Source organism: Nicotiana tabacum, chromosome 11 (assembly GCF_000715075.1).
Source record: "Nicotiana tabacum cultivar K326 chromosome 11, ASM71507v2, whole genome shotgun sequence".
NCBI lineage: Eukaryota > Viridiplantae > Streptophyta > Magnoliopsida > Solanales > Solanaceae > Nicotiana > Nicotiana tabacum.
The window spans coordinates 75,974,596-75,995,445 of NC_134090.1; the positions used below are offsets into that span (position 1 = coordinate 75,974,596).

At 36.7% G+C, this 20,850-nt stretch overlaps 1 protein-coding gene and 1 pseudogene across 1 annotated transcript; both read left to right on the plus strand.

The window, feature by feature from the left end:
• Positions 1 to 8,578: 8,578 nt before the first annotated feature.
• On the plus strand, positions 8,579 to 16,853 carry LOC107788561 (protein ENHANCED DISEASE RESISTANCE 2-like; annotated as a pseudogene).
• Positions 16,854 to 17,364: 511 nt separating this feature from the next.
• Positions 17,365 to 20,527, plus strand: LOC107788560 (uncharacterized). Its single transcript, XM_016610235.2, has 3 exons — positions 17,365 to 18,898; positions 18,979 to 19,106; positions 19,182 to 20,527. Exons 1-3 carry the CDS (start codon positions 18,223 to 18,225, stop codon positions 19,374 to 19,376), a joined length of 999 nt encoding a protein of 332 aa, XP_016465721.1. The 5' UTR covers positions 17,365 to 18,222; the 3' UTR covers positions 19,377 to 20,527.
• Positions 20,528 to 20,850: the final 323 nt, after the last annotated feature.

The following is a 20,850-nucleotide window of genomic DNA, read 5'->3' on the forward strand; positions in this document are numbered from 1 at the left end:
TGCACACTTGGTTTGGAGTTCCGAGGGCTCGGGTGAGTTTCGGGTAGGTCTCGGGATGTTTCAGGCTTAAAACCAGAAGTTGCAGGCCTCTGAACCTACCAGTGTGGTCCGCGATAGAGGTTGTGCGGCCGCGATCGACTTTGTGCGGTCCACACAGGGTGTTGCTGTGCGGCCGCAGTCGTCTTTGTGCGGTCCGCGCAGGGCACTAGACCGCAGTACCCTCAGGAAGGCATGTGCGGCCGCAGTCCATTTTGTGTTGTCCGCACAGGGGGACTGAGAGGGGTATAAATAGACGGGATTTTCAGTCATTTTTTCATTTTTCAAAACCCCAAAAACATAAGAGGCGATTTTTCAAACAACCTTTTTTCTCCAAATCAATTGTAATCATTTTTAACTAGTTTTCTTCAATCATTAACATCTTTTAACATGATTTCAACTTCAAATCAATGATTTTCATGGGGGAAATAGGGTATTTTGGGTAGAACCTAGGTTTTTCAAAAATTGGGGATTTGGACATCGATTTGAGATCCGATTTCAAAAAATTATATATTTGAGTTCGTGGGGGAATGGGTAACGGGTTTTGGTTCGAACCTCAGGTTTTGACCACATAGGCCCGGGGGCGATTTTGACTTTTTGGGTAAAAACTTTGGAAAACTCATCTTCATGCATTCAAATTGATTCATTTAACGTTTATTGATGTAATTAAGTAACTTGTAGCTAGATACGAGCGAATTGGCGGTGGAATCAAAGGGTAAAGCTATAATTGAAGCTTGAATTGTGTTTGTGACATCGAGGTAAGTGTTCGGTCTAACCTTAGCTTGAGGGATTAGGAGTTGAGTCCTACTTGCTATTTGCTTCTTGTTGAGTACGATGTATAGGCATGGTGACGAGTATCTATACATTGGTGTCAAGCATGACTGTGCGTCTTAAGTTGATACTTGTTGTATTCTTGAATGTTACTATGGTTGAAATAGTGAGTAAATCCTTGATATTGAGCAAAGACTTAGTTTGTTTATCGTGGAATCTACTTATGATTGAGAAATGGTGGTAATTGAGACGAGTAGGAGTTGAGTGAAGATTCGTTATAGCTGATTCTCCCTTTTCGGAGCGTAAATACTTATACTACTGAGTTCCCTTGCTGGGATAGTGTAGTCTATTATTGATCCCTTGCCGGGACGGTTAATTATGATTATTTGACTGTATAGTTGGAACGGGTTGCACGTCGCAACAGGTATTATATTGGATCGGGTTGCACGCCGCAACAGATATTATATTGGATCGGGTTGCCCGCTGCAACAGATATTATATTGGATCGGGTTGCACGCGCGCAACAGATATTATATTGGATCGGGTTACATGCCGCAACAGCTATATATATGTGGATCGAGTTGCACGCCGCAACGACGTTAAATGATAGGGGATCGGGTTGCGCGCCGCAACAGTAATGTTATTGTACCATTGTAGATATTGAGTTGTCCTTTCATATTTTATTAAATTTCTGTTGGTCTTGATATGTTTCCCCGAAGCATGTACCCCCTCCCATTTTAAACTGCTCATTCCTATTTATTTTTCGCCATATATTATATAACTGCACAGGTTTATCTGGAGTTTGGTCCTAGCCTCGTCACTACCTCGCCGAGGTTAGGTCGGGCACTTACCAGCACATAGGGTCGGTTGTGTTGATACTACACTCTGCACTCTATGCAGATACCGGAGCGGCACTTGATCAGCAGTAGTAGGAGAGCCAGCCTTTAGTCCACCAAGACACCGAGGTAGCCTTGCAGGCGTCCGCAGGCCCGACGTCTCCTCTATCTTTTATTATGTTCTGTTATCTCATGTATCTGAGACAAACAGTGTTATTTTTCCTTCAAACTATTGTATGTAGTACTCTTAGTAGTCCGTGGATATTGTGACACCGGTTTCTGGGTAGAGACATATGTTGGCTTTTCGTATCGATTTTGGTATTATATTTATCTAAGCCTTCCGTTTAATTTCATCTTCCGCTATTATTTAAATGTTTATCACCATTTAATGCAAGTTGTTAAAAGACTTAAAATAAAGTAGTTAAAGATTTCCAAAATTTCCTGGCTTCCCTAGCTTCTACGAGTAGGCACCATCACGACTCCCGAGGGTAGGAAATCTGGGTCGTGACACTTTTACGCATGTTTTTCATGTGCAGATCCAGGTACCGCTACTCAGGCCTACCATCCTTGAGGGAGGCGATTACTTAGAGACTTCGAGGTACATCTGCCGCGTCCGCAGACCGAGGAGTCCCTTTCTATTCCTGCCTTTTAGTATTTAGCCCTTCTGTACTTTCTGTTCTTATTAGACAAATTCCGGAGTTAGAGCTATGTAGTATTTCTTTTCTTAGCTTGTGATTCGTGGGTTTCCGGATCTTGAATTTGGACATTGGTTTTTGAGATTTATATATGGTGTATGCCGAGCGGCACATTTAAACACTGTTATTGCCTTATTTCTGTTTTTAAATTGTTTTACTTCCGCAAATTTTAGTTATCTTCCGCAATTTAGGCTTACCTAGTCGTAGAGACTAGGTGTCGTCACGATTATTCACGGAGGGCGAACTAGGGTCGTGACATTATTTTTGCTTATTCATAGTAGTTAATGAATAAACATCATGTAATTATAGTTCTTTACATGAGTAGTAGTCATTAGTATCAATTAGTATTATTCGGTTTATGAAACAGTATTAGTTCGTTTTGATTAAATGTAGTTTTCGTATTTGTTTAGACTAGTTCCAATATTTAGTAACGTATTTGAGCAGTGATACACTATTTCCGCCAGCCATTCGGTCTTTAGAAAACTTATATGCCCGAGTTTGAAGAATATTGCACGCTTCAATTATCCTTCATGGAGAAATCCATCTCTCAATTTCATAGGTAAACAATATTAAAATATAATAAATGTTGTGAACATTGCTAGAGAGGAGATCAATAAAGAATGCACACGAGGAATATTGAATCTATACTAAAGCTTTTTCAGCTTTTCTTCCTCTTAAAAAAAGATCTTATTTTACTTTCAAAGGAAGCTTAGTTTCTGTCAAACTTAAATCGTTGAAATAATATACAAAGAGGTCATTTCATTTCTAAAAGAAACCTCTAATTCTTTTTAAAATCTCAATTTATTGATCCTTTGGATTCCTACGCAAATTTATGCATGTAAAACTAGCTCATTAGAGTTTGCTCGAAATTACATTAAAGACATTATTGAATCAATAATTTATCTTTGTTTCTTTCCCTTTATTTCTGAAAATACTAATGTTTATTCGTATATTTCTTTTGTATGTCAAATCATGGAAAGCAAACTTGGATCAAAGTTTAATTGTAGAAATATTTGTTTAATTGATTCATGTACGACACATACAATATTCAAAGAGAAGAAATATTTCTCTCATTTAAGTATGTATAAGGCAGATGTTACTACAATTTCTGGTAGTAGTAATCTAATTAAAGGCTCTAGAAGAGCTACTACAACTTTGCCTAAGGGAACAATACTTATCATAGAGAATGCAATGTTCTCCTCCAAGTCCAAGAGGAACTTGTTGAGTTTTAAAGATATCCGCCGAAATTGATATCATATTGAGACAATAGATGAGAATAATCTTGAATATCTCATCATTACCAAGAAAGTCTCTTGCCAAAAGAGGGTTATTGAGAAGTTCCCATCTTTAACTTGTGGCCTGTATTGGACAAGAATTAGTACAATTGAGGCACATTCTACTGTAAACCAAAAGGTTACTGATTCCAATATGTTTGTACTTTGGCATGATCGATTGGGACACCCTGGATCAATTATGATGAGACAAATTATTGAGAACTCAAATGGGCATCCATTAAAGAATTTGAAAATTCTTTTAAATAATGAATTTTCTTGCACTTCTTGTTATCAAGGCAAGTTAATTATAAGACCATCACCAACAAAGGTTGGGATTGAGTCCCCTGCGTTTTTAGAACGTATACAAGGGGACATTTGTGGACCTATTCACCCACCTAGTGGGTCGTTTAGATATTTTATGGTCTTAATAGATGCATCTTCTAGATGGTCTCATGTGTGCCTATTGTCATTATGCAACCTCGCGTTTGCAAAATTAATGGCACAAATAATTCGATTACGGGCGCAATTCCCCGATAATTCAATTAAGTTTATTAGACTTGATAATGCTGTTGAGTTTTCATCCCAAGCATTTAATGATTATTGCTTATCAATTGGGATAAAAGTGGAACATCCTGTAGCTCATGTTCACACTCAAAATGGCCTTGCAGAGTCTTTAATTAAACGTTTGCAATTGATAGCCAGACCATTACTCATGAAAATGAGGTTACCCACTTATATTTGGGGTCACGCCATTTTGCATCCAGCAATGCTAGTTCATCTCAATCAGACAAATTATCATAAATATTCCTCGTTGCAATTAGTTTTGGGTCATGAACCTAATATATCCCATTTGAGAATTTTTGGATGCGCAGTATATGTTCTTGTAGCACTGCCATATCGCACCAAAATGGGTCCCCAAAGAAGGTTAGGAATATATGTTGGGTTTGAATCGCCCTCCATTATTCGCTACCTCGAAAAATTAACAGGGGATTTGTTCACTGTACGATTTGCAGACTGTCGATTCGATGAGACACTTTTCCCAAAATTAAAGGGGAGAAAATGGTGAAACCAAACAGAAAATTTTGTGGAAAAATCCGTCATTATCTCATCTTGATCCACGTGCCTCTATTTGTGAAAAAGAGGTGCACAAGATTATCCATTTGCAGAGAATAGCAAATCAAATGCCAGACGCATTTACAGATTTGAAAAGGATAACAAAATCACATATCCCTGCAGAGAATGTTCCAATCCGTATTGATGTCCCTATTGGACAATCTTCTAGTATCATAGCTAATGAGTCAAAAACACGTCTAAAACGTGGCAGACCATTGGGTTCCAAAGATCAAAATCTTAGAAAAAGGAAAATAAATGATCAAAATGACACTACGAAAGAATCTCATGAAGAAATCCACGATTTAATAAATTTTGAGATTCATGAGAAACCCACTGAGCCCGAGACTCAAGAAAATATGGAACTATCAATAAATCCAATCGATATTGAGACAAATTCGAATCGGTTGGATATAGTGGTGGATTATGTCTTTGCATATAATGTTGCATCTAGCATTATGCAAGATAATGAGGATCTTGAACCTCAATTTGTTGGAGAATGTCGACAAAGACGCGATTGGCCAAAGTGGCAAGAAGCAATCCAATCAGAGTTGAATTCACTTGCGAAACATGAAGTTTTTGGGCCTGTAGTCCAAACACCTAATGGTGTTAAGCCTGTTTGCTATAAATGAATCTTTGTACGCAAGATGAATGAGAAAAATGAGGTACAAAGATATAAGGCACGCCTTGTTGCACAAGTATTTTCACAAAGGCCTGGTGTCGATTATGAAGAGATATATTCACCCGTTATGGATGCTATAACATTCCGTTATCTCATTAGTTTTGTTGTCCATGAAAATCTTGACATGCATTTAATGGATGTAGTTACCGCCTACCTTTATGGCTCACTTGATAATGAGATACACATGAAAATTCCGGAGGAATTCAAAATGCCTAAGCAAATAATTCAAAGTCCCAGGAAATATTTTCAATCAAATTGCAAAGATCTTTGTATGGTCTAAAGCAATCAGGATGAATATGGTATAATCGTTTTAGTGAGTATTTATTAAAGGAGGGTTATATAAATGATGTCATTTGTCCATGTACTTTTATAAAGAAAACAACATCAGAATTTGTTGTACTTGCCGTATATGTTGATGATATAAACCTTATTGGAACTCCTATAGAACTCCAAAAGGCAATTGATTATTTAAAGAAGGAATTCGAGATGAAAGATCTTGGAAAGACAAAATTATGTCTTGGTTGCAAATTGAATATTTGGCAAACAGAATTTTTATTCATCAATCTGCCTACATAGAAAAGGTATTGAAACGGTTTTACATGGATGGAGCACATCCATTAAGTACTCCGACGGTTGTTCGATCACTTGATGTGAATAAGGATCCATTCCGACCTCAAAAAAAGAATGAAGAGCTACTTGGTCCTGAAGTACCATATCTTAGTGTAATTGGTGCACTAATGTATCTTGCTAATACTACAAGGCCTGACATAACCTTTTCAGCTAATGTCTTAGCAAGATATAGCTCTACTCCTACAAGGAGATATTAGAATGAAATCAAACACATATTATGGTATCTAAAAGGAACTACTAATATGGGCTTATTTTATGGCAATAATTGCAGTCCCGATCTTGTTGGTTATGTCGATGCTGGGTATTTATTTGATCCACACAAGGCTCGATCTCAAACAGGTATGGTGTTTACCTGTGGAGGCACTGTCATATCTTGGCGATCGACTAAGCAATCAATTGTGGCCACTTCATCTAATCGTGCTGAGATAATTGCTATTCATGAAGTAAGTCGAGAATGTGTGTGGTTGAGGTCTATAATATATCTTATTCGAGACAAATGTGGTTTGAAGTGCGACAAACTGCCCACGATTTTGTATGAAGACAATGCAGCATACATAGCCCAATTGAAGGGAGGATTCAGAAAAGGATATAGGACAAAGCACATTTCACCAAAGTTATTGTTCACACATGATCTTCAAACGAATGGTGATATTAATGTGCAACAAATTCGTTCAAGTGACAATATGGTTGATTTGTTCACCAAGTCTCTACCGACGTCAACCTTCAAGAAGCTAGTGTACAAGATTGGGATGCGAAGGCTCAAAGATGTGAATTGATGCTCTCGTCAAGGAGAGTTAATGCACGTTGCACTCTTTTTCCCTTACAAGGTTTTGTCCCACTGGATTTTCCTTGCAAGGTTTTTAGCGAGGCAACCAAAAAGCGTATTATTAGATATGTGTACTCTTTTTCCTTTTCTAGAATTTTTTCCCCATTGGGTTTTATTTTAGTTAAGGTTTTAACGAGACACATTATCTGTTGAATAGACATTCAGGGGGAGTGTTATAAATAGAATTTTATTTGTGGTGAATGTCTATATTTAGAGAGATTTTAGGATTTATTACTTGGTGGCTAAGTCACTCTCTCCCTATAAATAGAGAGTTCTATTACATTGTAATTCATCCCAAAATCAATAAGAATTCTCTCTCCATACTTTTCTGCAATACTATTCTTCTTCTTTTATTGTTTTATAACAGGTTAATAAAAATTGGCAACATATAATTACAAAAAACTGTTTTCACTTATAATAAATATATAATAGTTTATATTTTATATATGATCAATTTTGGGGCCTAAAGCCACTACCGCCCCTGGTTATTCCTTTTCCAGTATTAACTACATTTATTCGCATTATCATTAATAAGACATCTTAAGCAAGTAATCTTTTCAAGTTATAATTATAATAATCCAACCACTCTAATCAATATCTATCTTAGCAAGACATAAATTAATAGTGATCAATAACCAGTAGGTAATGGAATACAACCCCTTCAGGAAAATGATGGTATGCATTTACCAAAATATCCTTAAGCTTTTAATTAACTAGTATCATTTACAACAGCTTTATTAGTTTTATTATTTATCTTTTGATACTATTCATCTAATAACTCGATATTAGTGGCAAAGTCAAAATTTTCGCTAAGAGAATTCTCAGAAAAATTCTAACATCTATTATATATATAGAAAAATAATATTAACTTAGTAATGTAATTTCTGTCGAAGGAGATTCTACGATGAACCATTTTTCACTCCCTAGCTAAGCCTCCTAGTAAACGGTCAGTACGAATAGAAAATGTTAAGAAATAGTTTGGCTGCATTAGAATATATATTTCTATAATCCGTCTTTCTAAAATGCAGAATGACAACTACATAAGCTCTATATATTCAAAGATGGGATTGAAGTTTTGAACTATATAGATCGAGGTGCCACTGAATGATCATTTGAGTTACTGGATTCAAAATATAATATTTATATGCATTTATTAGATTCTTAATAGATATACGAGGTATGAGACAAAGACACTAAGTTCGATCAAATCCGCAGCCTCTAAATAATATGCAAAGATGGGATTGAAGTTTTGAACTATATAGATCGAGGTGTCACTGAATGATCATTTGAGTTACTGGATTCAAAATATAATATTTATATGCATTTATTAGATTCTTAATAGATATACGAGGTATGAGACAAATACACTAAGTTCGACCAAATCCGCAGCCTCTAAATAAGTATTGTACTTGCAGTCACAAAATGGTTATTACATACACGATCATGATTTATGAAGTACAACAAAATTTTCGTTGAGGTATAACATAAATTATTAATATTTTGAGTAAATATTCCTGGAAAATAGCAGAAAGAAACATATAGAAAATTTTACATACGATTTTGTGGTTAACAAAATCACGTTGAAAATGATTGGTGGGGTATCATATCATTGTTGTAAATTCCTAATTTCAAGGAGAGGGAGTAAATTTCGGAGGAGAAAGGAGTTCAAAATCTCAAAATGTAAAGCTCTTTTCGCAAAGGAAAAAAAAAGGAAAGATAAAATATATTTGAAAGAAGTAGAGAGGACAAAAGAGTAAATAGACAGAACTGTCAACTTCCTCTTCCCCTATAAACATCAAAAACAGTTAATTATCAAAGCGGGGAGGAGAAGAGAAACTCAGAAAGAAAAAGAAAAGGGAATTAAAACCAATTGGCAGTTTGCCGGGAAGGTCACACACAAAAACTCCGGCATTCTGCCAAAGAATAATAATTAAACAAAAAAAAAAGATTGGTTCTCTGATTCCATTTTTTGGGATCAGGGAATCATTAATTTCATCCCCTTCTCACCCTTCCCATTTCACTTTTTTTAAAAAAAAAATTGCATGTATGCATATAGTCCTCACATGAATTCATTTCAATGATGTACTCATACATATATATGTATGATTCATATGAATGAAAATTATTTGAAGATTAGTGAGTTGTTGAAAGGAGGTTGTTATTGATTTGAGGTGAAATGGGATTGGAAGAAAGAGAAGGGAAAATGGAGGGGTGGCTTTACCTGATGAGGTTAAACAGGTTTGGACTGCAATATTCACGTAAAAGATACTTCATTCTTCAAGACAACTGCCTCAAGAGCTTCAAATCCATTCCCACTTCACCAAAAGAGGTACTTTAATTCATTTTGTTTTTCCCTTTCTCTTTTAATTCATTTCCTTTTTCCCTTTCATGCAATAGCTCTTTTAATTCATTTCCTTTTTCCCTTTCATGCAATAACTCTTTTAATTCATGCAATAACTCTTTTAGCCGAGGGTCTATCGGAAACAACCTCCCTAGGGTAAGGTGTGCGTACACACTACCCTCCCCAGACCCCACTTGTGGGATTCCACTGGGTTGTTGTTGTTGTTGTTGTTGTTGTTGTTTTTCCCTTTCACTTTCAACATGTTTCTTAGTAAGGAGCATTTGAATGGTGTTATTTGAATTATATATGGATCCCTCTTTTGATCATTTTTCTGTTAATTTGAGTTTTTCTTATGTCAATATGCTTTTGCTGTGTCAGTGTATGTGTGTGTGGGGTTTTTTTTTTTTTTTTTTTTTGGGGGGGGGGGGGGTTATTGATGTAGTTCCTTAAGTTTTTTTTTTCACTTGTTCTTTTCTGTTATTCTTGAACTCTTGCTTCCAATGTTCAATACAAGTTGGCACGTTGGGAGCTATTTAATTGTGGATGACATGGACAGTTTTAACTGTTTTAAAAAGGAAAAGAGCTGGTTAGTTGAAGTAGGATTATGTTGTAGTTCTTTTCTTTGGTGGATTAGTTTTCTAGATGGACTTTGCGATTCTTCTATAGTAACACAAAGTTTTGAATTCTTCTACGGGAATTTCCATAGTTTTGTTGCTTTTGATGTGTAATAGCCTGCTAAGATTCAATAAAAGAAGTGGAAGAATATACTCTACCTTTTACAAATCAGGCTTCAAGTTTATTGCCTTAAAGATAGTAGTACACCACTAAACAATAACTTTTTTGAGATAAGGATGATATGTAAAATATCATACAGAAATTTTAAGTACCTCAAGTTCTTGCTGGACTGCAGTTTCTTTGTTTAAACTGCATAATAGGAGACTAGTTCGATAATGCCTGTATTTCGAATGAGCAAACTCAGTAAAGAGAATATTACACTTACTTTCCATGTTGCAGAAACTGATTCCTCATATCTACATGTGCTTCTTTTGTGGCTTCTTACCAGGACTTACATTTGTTTGGCCTTTTAGATTGCATTTGTGTGAGAAGTACATATCTGACATTTCCTATGATATCAAATTCTCCAATAGCTAATTGATCTCGTTTGTATGTCAGGAACCAATAAGAAGTGCAATAATAGACTCTTGCATCCGTGTCACGGACAATGGAAGAGAGAGCTTTCATAGAAAAGTATGTGCTAAAACTTCAAAACGTATCATATTTTGAAAGATAAATCAAGGGTCCACCTTCTTTTGTTTTTTTTTTCCTTATTAAATGATCAGTTTCTCCTTGCAGGTTTTCTTCATTTTCACCTTGTATAACACCTCTGATCACAATGATCAGCTCAAGGTATGCTCCTTTTACAAAGTGAATTTCTTCTTTCAGGATAAAACACTCGAATACAAGGCTCTCTTTCACTTTTTTTTTTTTTTGTAGTTGGGAGCGTCCAGTCCAGAAGAGGCCGCCAGATGGATACATTGTTTAAAGGATGCTGCACTCAACCTGGAAAGAAGCTTACATGCTCCTTCAAGAAGAAAATGGCAACCTTTCAGGTTAACAATTGATTTTTTTTAACAGTTCATGCTCAAATTACTACTTCTAAAGCTTCATTTGATGTTCATATGCTGTCCTCTTTTTGTAACCAGATTCATATCTTCATGACGGGGAGAGTGGCATCTCTCTCATTTTAACTTAACTTACCATGTAACTGACCAGAAAACCTTATTCTTGTATAGACAGCTAACATACTAGAAATAGAGGAGACACCGAGCTAGTTCAGACAACTATTCTTAAGAAAGAATATGGAGCCTAACTGAGCATCAAAAGTTAGATAAGGATTATGCAACACCATATAAGGTGACAAAAAATCATTCTTTCAATTCTCGTGGAACACTCTAACACCCTACGCATGCTCAGACTGTATATATGGAGCGTAGATAACATAACAAGGGGGTCCAACACTAGGAAACACAATAACAGGGATTGGTCTAGCTCTGATACCATGTTAAGAAAATAGATCTTGGGCCTAACTCAACTGTGAAAGTTATCGCATGAATGAGGTGAAGATTGTCCACGGCCATATAATGAGACAACAACTCATTCTCTCAACCAATGTGAGACATTCTAACAATTATAAAATCAAATTCTCATAGTTCAGTAAAAGACCATATAATGAGACAACTGCTCATTCTCCAAATCAATGCTCCTTATGCTTACAGTCGCTCGTATTTCCTTCTTTCTCTAATTAGAGTTCAGTAAAAGACTGGTAACATTTGCATACAAACATGCATTCATTCCCCAAGAAAATCCATCAGTACAGTTGGTATATACAAAAACAACGATATGGGATACCCATAGTTTTATATATCGTGCCCCAGGTTAAGGCAAGGAACTTATGTTGCCTAGTCCATGCCATGCATTTTCAGTTGCTTTAGGGTTGGCAGTGGATACTCCAATTTTTAATAGGGTATATCAGTGTTTCTGTTAAATCTGATCCATATGTTAATGAAATACAACGCCCTTCAGTGATTGAATAGAACAACTAGAGGTTCTTGATGAAGAAAATAAGCTATTCCACCCACTAACCATTGGTTTGAATTGGATTCTCAAATTCTGTATAACAACCAAAATTGGTTTATTGTTCTACTTTAGGCCTGGGTGGCTTTATCGAGGTGGAGTAGGGCTTTGTTATGCTCTCAGTAACTTATGGAAATGAATTGTATCCTATGGTTTTTACAGGTTGAGCGTTTCAAAGAGGATGGCCCATAAGAGCTCCATGGATTCGACTGCTGCATCTTCTATGCATGTGGATGCAATGACATCTGATGTTCTTGCTCCTTCTCCATGGAAGATATTTGGCTGTCAAAATGGTAGGGATTATTCTTTTGTACTATATCCAAAAGAAGAAGCAGAGTCTTCATATTGCTTCAGACAGAAATCATAGATGTCTATCTTATGCTTTCCCACAGGCTTGCGGCTATTTAAAGAAGCGAAGGACAAAGGTCCGAATGGGAAGGTTTGTGCTAATTATATCTGTTGTGTCCGAGTTTCCTGATTTTAAGTAGATATTTTCCTTGGTATAAGAAATAGTTTTGCATCTCAGCATCGGGATGGTTCTCCAGCAGTAATGGCGGTGGGCGTGATTGAAGGAACATCTGAAGCCATTTTCCGCACACTCATGTGTCTTGGTCCCTCAAGATCAGAGTAAGATTTCTAACTCTTCTTCCAGTTCTTTCAATTACTCGGCATATACATGTACCACTAACAATTTTGGGCTTCTATGTGGTTCTTTTCGGATGACTAATATAGACCACCTAAATGAAGTTGAATGATGTTATGTATCTTTAGGATATTTGTTCATGTATTTGCAATTTGAAAAGGAAGACTTTGGATACTTTTTTTTTTTTTGCAGATGGGACTTCTCTTTCTACAGAGGCTGTGTGGTTGAGCACCTCGATGGTCATACAGATATAGTACACATTCAACTATATAACCATTGGCTGCCATGGTGAGACTCATAACTCTTACAAATTTGACCTCTCAATGTAAGCTTGGATTAACTCTCATTTTGCAGGGGATCAAAAAGAAGAGACTTGGCTCCTACGTCGTTACTGGAGAAGAGAGGATGATGGCACATATGGTAATCAAAGAAATGAATATAAACTTGTCAAATTTTATTTCCATATGCTAAGTTTTACTCTGTGTATATGCAGTTATTCTCTATCATTCTGTCATCCACAGCAAGTGTCCGCCACAAAATGGATATGTCCGTGCCTGCATTAAAAGTAATGTATGCTTTAACTTTGAACTTTTAATCTGCATTTGAAATGTTAATTTAGCTCCATTTAATTTGCTTCTCTAGTTGAATGTTCTTATTTTATGGGAAGGTTAACTTTCCTTGAGTACAGGGTGTCAGCAGCATTCACACTAGTTCATTTTCTCATTTGTCAGTTTTTTTTTTCCAAATCATTTGTCAGTTAAATAAGCACTGTAGCAGAGCATTCTGAGTATTTGTCCACAGTTTACAAACGTCGACGAGATAATAGCTGTGATTGTCTGGCATATTTCCTTATCTGGAACAATCAATAGAGAGAAAAGAACGGTTTAAAAGTTTTCCAAAATTGTGATCTTACTGACAAAGTAAAAAAAGGTATATGAAATATAAGTCTTTCGGATAAGACCCTAGATAAAAAGGATGAAAGAAAGTCATGAATTTCCCACAGAAGCTAAAGCACACTCTCTACATAAAAGAAGTGTAAGCGAATACTAAGTCATTTAGTAGTTTTCTGTTTCCGTCCTACTTTCACATGCCTACAACCAGGGGCAGAGCTATATAGAGCTGAATCTCCTTCGTCGGAAAAATTTATTACAAAAATGGCACAAATATGAATTTTTTTGTTATATATAAAATGCTGAATCCCTTTTTCTAGTATAATGGCAAACGAAGGTTCAAAATTGCTTTAGGCCACAAGTTCAAATCTTGAGCATCACATTCTTGTAAAAACGGCAGCCTAGTGCACTAAGCTCCCGCTATGCGCGGGGTCCGGGGAAGGGCCGGACCATAAGGGTATATTGTACGCAGCCTTACCCTGCATTCTGAAATCCCCTTGCATAAATTCCTAGTAATAATGTCCTTGTAATACTTTCATTTCAATTTTTTGTCCTTTAATCTGATCTTGATTGCCTTTTCTGTTTCCTAAAACTATATATTTCAATGAAGGCCGGCACGATTTCCCTTACACTTCTATTCATAAACATTCTTTTTTTCTGTTTTCCTTTTTGGAATCGTTCAGGTGGTGGACATGTTATAACTCCAACCAAACACGGTAAACCATCTATTGTAAAGCACATGCTTGCTATTGATTGGAAGTTCTGGAAACCTTATTTGAAGAAAGGGGCCTCAGTATCGATAACAATCCGCGTCCTCGAGAGAATTGCTGGTAGGCACAAATAAGAAATGGACATTTTATTTCATTTTATCATTCTACTTCTCCTTGGTGCATGTTTTCGCCTGAAATGACTGGTCTGTGCTCTTTTACTTTGCAGCACTAAGAGAGATGTTCAGAGCAAAGGAAGGGAACTACTTCTCGGAATTGTCACCAGCTGCGCTAACAAGGGATATTGATCTGCCTGTTAGTGAAAAGGAAGAGATCAAAACAGAAGTTGATTATAAAATGATCGAGGATGACAAAGTGACAAATGATGGAAAAAATCCAGCATCCTCAAATCTCACGGGATTGGATGATGCGGCTGATGAGTTTTATGATGTTCCTGAACCTTCAGACGACGAACACTCAGACCATGCTTGGACTTCCAATGCAAGTCCAGAAGTGGGTTTTATGGTACCCTCTGGTCTCTAAATTTTTAAATAGCTTTTTATTTTATTGAATTATATTTTAAATGGTTAATTGTCCAATTAATTTGCGTATTCCCTTGTTTAAGCCTACCAAAATATGTAAAGTATCAAGTTGTTTCATAACAAGGTTCTTTCATATTGTAATATGCAGGACTCGTTCCACACAAAATTGACCACTGCAAATATTGTGAAAAAATTACATGATCTTGCAGGTTAGTGTTGTTTGACTAAAAGGCAGTTATGAGCTGGAAATAACCAATACATTATAATTGTTACTCTGACATAGTTAATATATCTTGTTTACATTTTCAAATGTTGCAGTCCAGAAAAAGGGTTATATGGACTTGCAAGAAATGGCTCGGGAAGAGAGTGTGTCATTGTGCTATGGAGCAACTCTTCCAAAAGATCAAAGTTTTAATATGCCTTGCAGTTGGGCTGCTGCGGATCCATCATCATTTTTGATTCGCGCTGAAAGCTACCTGGCAGACCAGGAAAAGGTTGTCTCAGCAAATTAATCAATGTGGTTTAGTACTTTCTTTCAGCGAAGAATAAATGTCCAGTTCAATAACAAGCTTGTCTTACAATAGTCAATCTTAGTATTTCAAACACTTGCTATTGTTGCCCTTTCTTCCTTTTTTACACAATAAAATGAAAGAAATAACGTTCAGAGATTCAGTTCTTAAGTAGCAACCTTACTATATGCTTCTGCATGCTATGATCCCTACCCTCAACAACAAAATTAGAGAAGCTCTGATAGAACCGGAAAGAGTTGAAAGATTTAAAGCTTCTCTAGTTTATCATCTGATGGTGATTGTAATAGTTGTAATACTTAGGATTGAAGCATTGCCTGAGTACCGTGTTATGTGGTTCATATTCTTTCCTCGTTATTGAATTCTGATAAGTTTATCCTTCTCTATTAGGTTAAGGCAAAGAGTACCTTAATGCAGATGGTTGCAGCCGATTGGTTAAGATCTGACAGGCGTGAAGATGACCTTGCCGGTCGCCCAGGAAGCATAGTTCAGGTACTTTCTTGTTCTTGAAAAAATAAAACCAGTCAATATATGCATGTTTCATATCTCAAACTTTTTGTTGGCAATGTTTAGAGATATGCTGCTCAGGGTAGGCCGGAGTTCTTTTTTATCATCAACATCCAGGTGATTACTGCATGCTGCTTATATATAATCATCATAGACTTAACAGTTAATTTTACTGATTGGTATTTGTTAAATGGGTCAGGTTCCAGGAGCAACCACTTATAATCTTGCTCTATATTACATGTTGAGATCTCCTTTGGAAGAAACACCCTTACTCGAGCGTTTTATCAGTGGAGATGATTCTTTTAGGAATTCAAGGTTTAAGCTCATACCATACATCTCCAAGGTTGGTTCTTTTGGTGTGAAGCAAGATTTTAACTATCTGAAGTTCATTAATCCACTTCAACTTTCGTTACTTGAACATACAATCATATATATATATATATACTATATCGTACATAGGGATCCTGGATAGTGAAGCAGAGCGTTGGTAAGAAAGCTTGCTTGGTCGGTCAAGCATTGGAAGTGCATTATTTCCGGGGAAGAAATTATTTAGAGGTAAGAGTACTGCAAAGCTCTTTTTGTGTTTTATGCTCTCATATCAAGTATTGACAATTTGTGTTGAATTTTCAGCTTGGCATTGATGTTGGATCATCAACAGTTGCAAGGGGTGTGGTCAGTCTTGTTCTTGGTTACTTAAACAATCTTGTTATTGAAATGGCATTTCTGATACAGGTAAAAACCACTGTCTTTCTACTGAAATTATTTACGTCCTGTTATCTTGTTTTTGAACAACACTGCTATTCATACTGCATGAAAAGGCTAGTTTATGCAAATATATGATTTTTTCCCCAGGGTAATACACCAGAAGAACTCCCAGAATTCCTTCTGGGGACTTGTCGACTGAACCATCTGGACGTTTCCAAATCGATTCCAACTGACTCCGTAAGCATCAGCTAAACAAAAATTATTTTTCTGAGAAGTTGCATTATTGCAGGGATTTATTGATCTACTGCAGAAGAATGAAGAGATAGGTAAAGGGAGATTCAAAGTTCAAATTGATTAATTCATGTATAGGCATTCCTTTACATCAAGTTATACTTGAGTTTTGAAGTATATATTTGTTGATTTTTATTTGAAGGTGAGGGCTATACAATCTGTAAATGTTTCTCCTCATCAAATAAAGCTTCCATTCTTTGAATGTACACATTCTTCAATAAGTACTCATGTTAGCTTTTATATTTCTAGGAGGAGATACATTATTTTACCAATTTTTGTTTTGGGGTACACTACCATTCTAATTTTATAGATAATAATTATCTTACGTCAAAGAATTGTAAATCCTAAATTATTTGATTCTGTGTACTGATGAACATTTTGTATAACCCAAAAAATTAGATCTAGATTTTTGTACTATTAGATTTATAGAACAAGGGGACCTAGTACTTTTATGTTGGATATTAAATGTGTGCTATTAGATAAGAATATCCTAGAACAATAATGGAGCAATAAAGGCTTGAAAACGTAAAAGATAGCAATAAATGATAATAAATGGCGTTTAAGTAATAAATGGGACAAAGTTCACCCGACAAGAGTGAGATTTTCCACTAAGCTTTCTGACAATGATGGATAATAATAAGCAGTTGAATATTCCGATTCTTCTTGGATCGAGAGAGAAAGATAAGAAAAAAAGTGTAAAGTTAGGCTTTGTATGTATTCAATAAAAAGAGAATCTTCAGAGAAAATGTCAATGATGTTCTTTACAAAAAAATGTTTGATCCCTTTCTAGAACTACATCCCTTTCTATTTATAAGAGTACATGGGCCAAAAAATACTAGATAATACAACGGAAAGGAATATTCACTACAATATTCTCTAGGAAAACTAAATCTTAAAACTAGTTGTTACTGTGCGCCGAAAACGGATGCTCGCCCTTGTCTTCCATTAAACCACCTCGACCTCGACGACAATTTGTCTTCTCACATGACCTTGCCCTTTTGGGGTCAGGTCGATACGTCACAACGTTGACACATCACAATCTTCAAAGGCTTTATCACTGTTGACCAGATCAAATGCGTGAAATGAAGCTTTTCACCTATATAGTTAGTCCCTCTGCTTGTTGAGGTCATACTTTGGAATGGACTGGATAAGTGGATAATATAGGTCGTAGTCGTCGTCAGAGACGGATGACGTAGTGTTACATGGGCCGCTTATTTGAAACTCATGTTGTCATGATTTTCCCGGGTGACCTTTGGAGAGAACCTGATGTAGATGGGACGTGATGTCATTCATCATGATGACGCCGATTTCGATGCGTTGCATCAGGACACGTGCAACTCGCCGGTTGGTTCTGCCGTTTCGCCTCCTACTGTAATCATGACGAGTCCCCTCGAATCCCAAGGTTCGTTCATTATAAAAGAAGGGTGATCACCGATTCTGAATCTTTCTTTCACTTTTATTGTCGAAATTTCTTTCATCTTCTTCCTAAACTTCCTTTCTCTGTTTATTGCTTCTAAAGCCTTCTTTCATTTTTTCAGACCTTTCACTTCTTTAAATTTCCCGAATCTTACAACCATGTCTAACTTGTCTTCTGATGTAAATGAGGAGATTCAAGCTACTACACTGGCTGTCGTGGCCTTCGTCCGCGGAGGAGATGCCATATCCACCGTTGAAGTGGAGGCTCCTCCCTCAGTGGAAGAGATTATTCCTCGTAACCCCGATGCGAAACCATACTTGCAACGGCAATTGGAGGCGGTGGTAGTGGCTGAAGTTTTTCGATCCTCTTTGACGGCCAAGTGTTTAGCGGAGTTCAAGGACACGTTTGGCATCCCTGACCAAGTAAAGATCGTACCCACGGACAAGGACGAAGTGTATATCGACCATCCAAGGTACTGCGCCCTTTACGCCTACCCCTTCACCATCGGCTACTCTCTTCCTTTTCCGCCTTTGGTGGAGGAATTCTGCTGCTACTACCGTGTCTGCCCCATCCAACTTGCGCCCTTGGTCAAGATATTGTCAAAATTCGCCGAATTGGCCGATGTTGAGATCACTCTTCGACATAATGTACACTTGTTTATGCCAACCTTCTATTGCGGTAAGATGTTAAATATTCGCCACCGTGGAAGCAAATCCCTCGTTGTCAAGACGGATGACAAGGGTAGTCAACAATTTTGGCTCAACTTCTTTTATGTCAAGATCGAGTTTGTTGTGGCTGACGTCGCAGACTTTCCTGAGGCTTGGAACCACGCCCGTAAGTGCTTTTACTTTTCTGCGTTTCCTCATGAGATTGTGTGTTTTAACTTTACGAATTAACTCTTCTCGTTTTTGTAGCTACTGCTCGTAGCCTCCAGCTGGTGACGCACCTCGCCAACGGGGTTAGGCAAGCCCTTCCTTGCACTGTGGGGATTCGTGATTGGTCGAGCTTTTGGCAGAGATACAAACCGACTCCCCTCCGAAAGGTAACGTCGTTCTTTGGATGTTGTTATATTTGTACTTCCCCATTTTATTGTGCTCATCTTTATGTTTCTTTCTAGGCCCCACCAAGGAGGTTGCTTAAAAGAACCTGGCACCGATGCCATCTTTTAGGAGAAGGAGGGGCGTTGCTTCCTCTACTCCTTCCCCCATTTCAACATCTACGACCGTTCTTCCTTTGGCTCCTCCTTGTATTGAAGATGAGAAAGTTTCTCCGCGTGATACGGACCAGAGGCCTAGGAAGAGGAAAGTCATAGATGGGGGAGACGGTATATCAGTGGCAGTTGACTTGTCGAAAGTCTCTCCCGAGATCGCGGTGCAAGTTACCGTGGCAACATTGGCCAAGAGAGGTATAGGGGCAGCCTCAGATGTGCCTAGCTTGGAGGGATTTGATGTTGTTGCTTCCTTCGACTTGAAGAGGATGAGGAGTCGTGAATGTTGTTGTTGATGATCCCGCTCGTCCCGGGTGTAGGGCGGCTTTGTCTTCCGACTCAGCCCAGGAAGTTTCCCATGCTGACCAGGGGAATGGCTAGATGCACGGCCGAATAAGACGATGAGCACGCTGAGTTTATTGGCGACGAGTCTGACTCTGACCTCGACCCTGCGCTGAGGTTAAAGAAAAAAGTGTGAGATCAATTTCCTTATTACCTACTAAGTTTCAATTTACTTCCTCTTTCCTTTTGCGACTTGAAACTTAAAAGGAAACCTTTTTTTTTTACCTTTTTTTAATTTTATTTTAAGTATGCTATAAAGGTTCAAGCTTCTTCGTCCTTTCTCTTAATGAATTATGAGTTTCAATAATCTAAGACAATCTTTTATGAAAATTTGGTCGGTTCATATTTTTAGTAGGAGGGGCAAATGGGTTGTTTAGGCTGTATTTGGGCGGGTAAAAATGGACTGACTCAATAAATGGGTCAATGTCAACCCTGCTCAAACTTCATTTGGGTCAAGATGGGCTAAACAATGAGTTGTAACACAATCCACCAACTTGGTCCAAATCTTTATAATATTTCAACTTATAAACAAATCAAAACTCAATGTTATTAATAAAAAAAAGTATTAAAATATTAGTCGACTAAGATATAATATAACTATAAAATCTATTAAATATTTTGGTACAAAAAAGTAACTCGTAGCTGGTGAGTTAAAATTATATTCATCATAAATGGACTTGGAATAATGGAAATTTAAATTAAGAAATAAATATTAGATTTAGAGCCTGTTTGACCAAGCTTCTCGGATGCCAAAAGTACTTTTTTTGTCAACAAAGTACTTTTTGAAAATTTAAGGTGCTTGGCCAAAATAAAAAAGTACTTCTGGCCAAAGCAGAAGTAGTTTTTCTACTTTTGGGAAAAAACAGAAAATTCTAGCTTCTTCCAAGAAGCAGAAGCAGAAAATTAATTTATTCAAGACAAAATTATCCTCGCTATAAATTTATATTTTCCAAAAATTATCCTTTACATTTTCTTTTCTTATATATATATAACTTTTCTACCATCAGATACATGAATCATGTAAACTTTACAAATTCGTTTTTTTGTCTTTTCATTTGTTTTTGCTTCTTTCGCTTGGATAGTATGTAAACTTTTCAAATTCATTTAAATATTTAGTACGTATGTTTACTTTATGTTTATATTTTAACTAAATTAAATAAAAAAATAATAACAGTCTCTTATAATAAATATTTAAATTTATTTATCTTTTTATAATAATTATAAAATTTGGTACTAT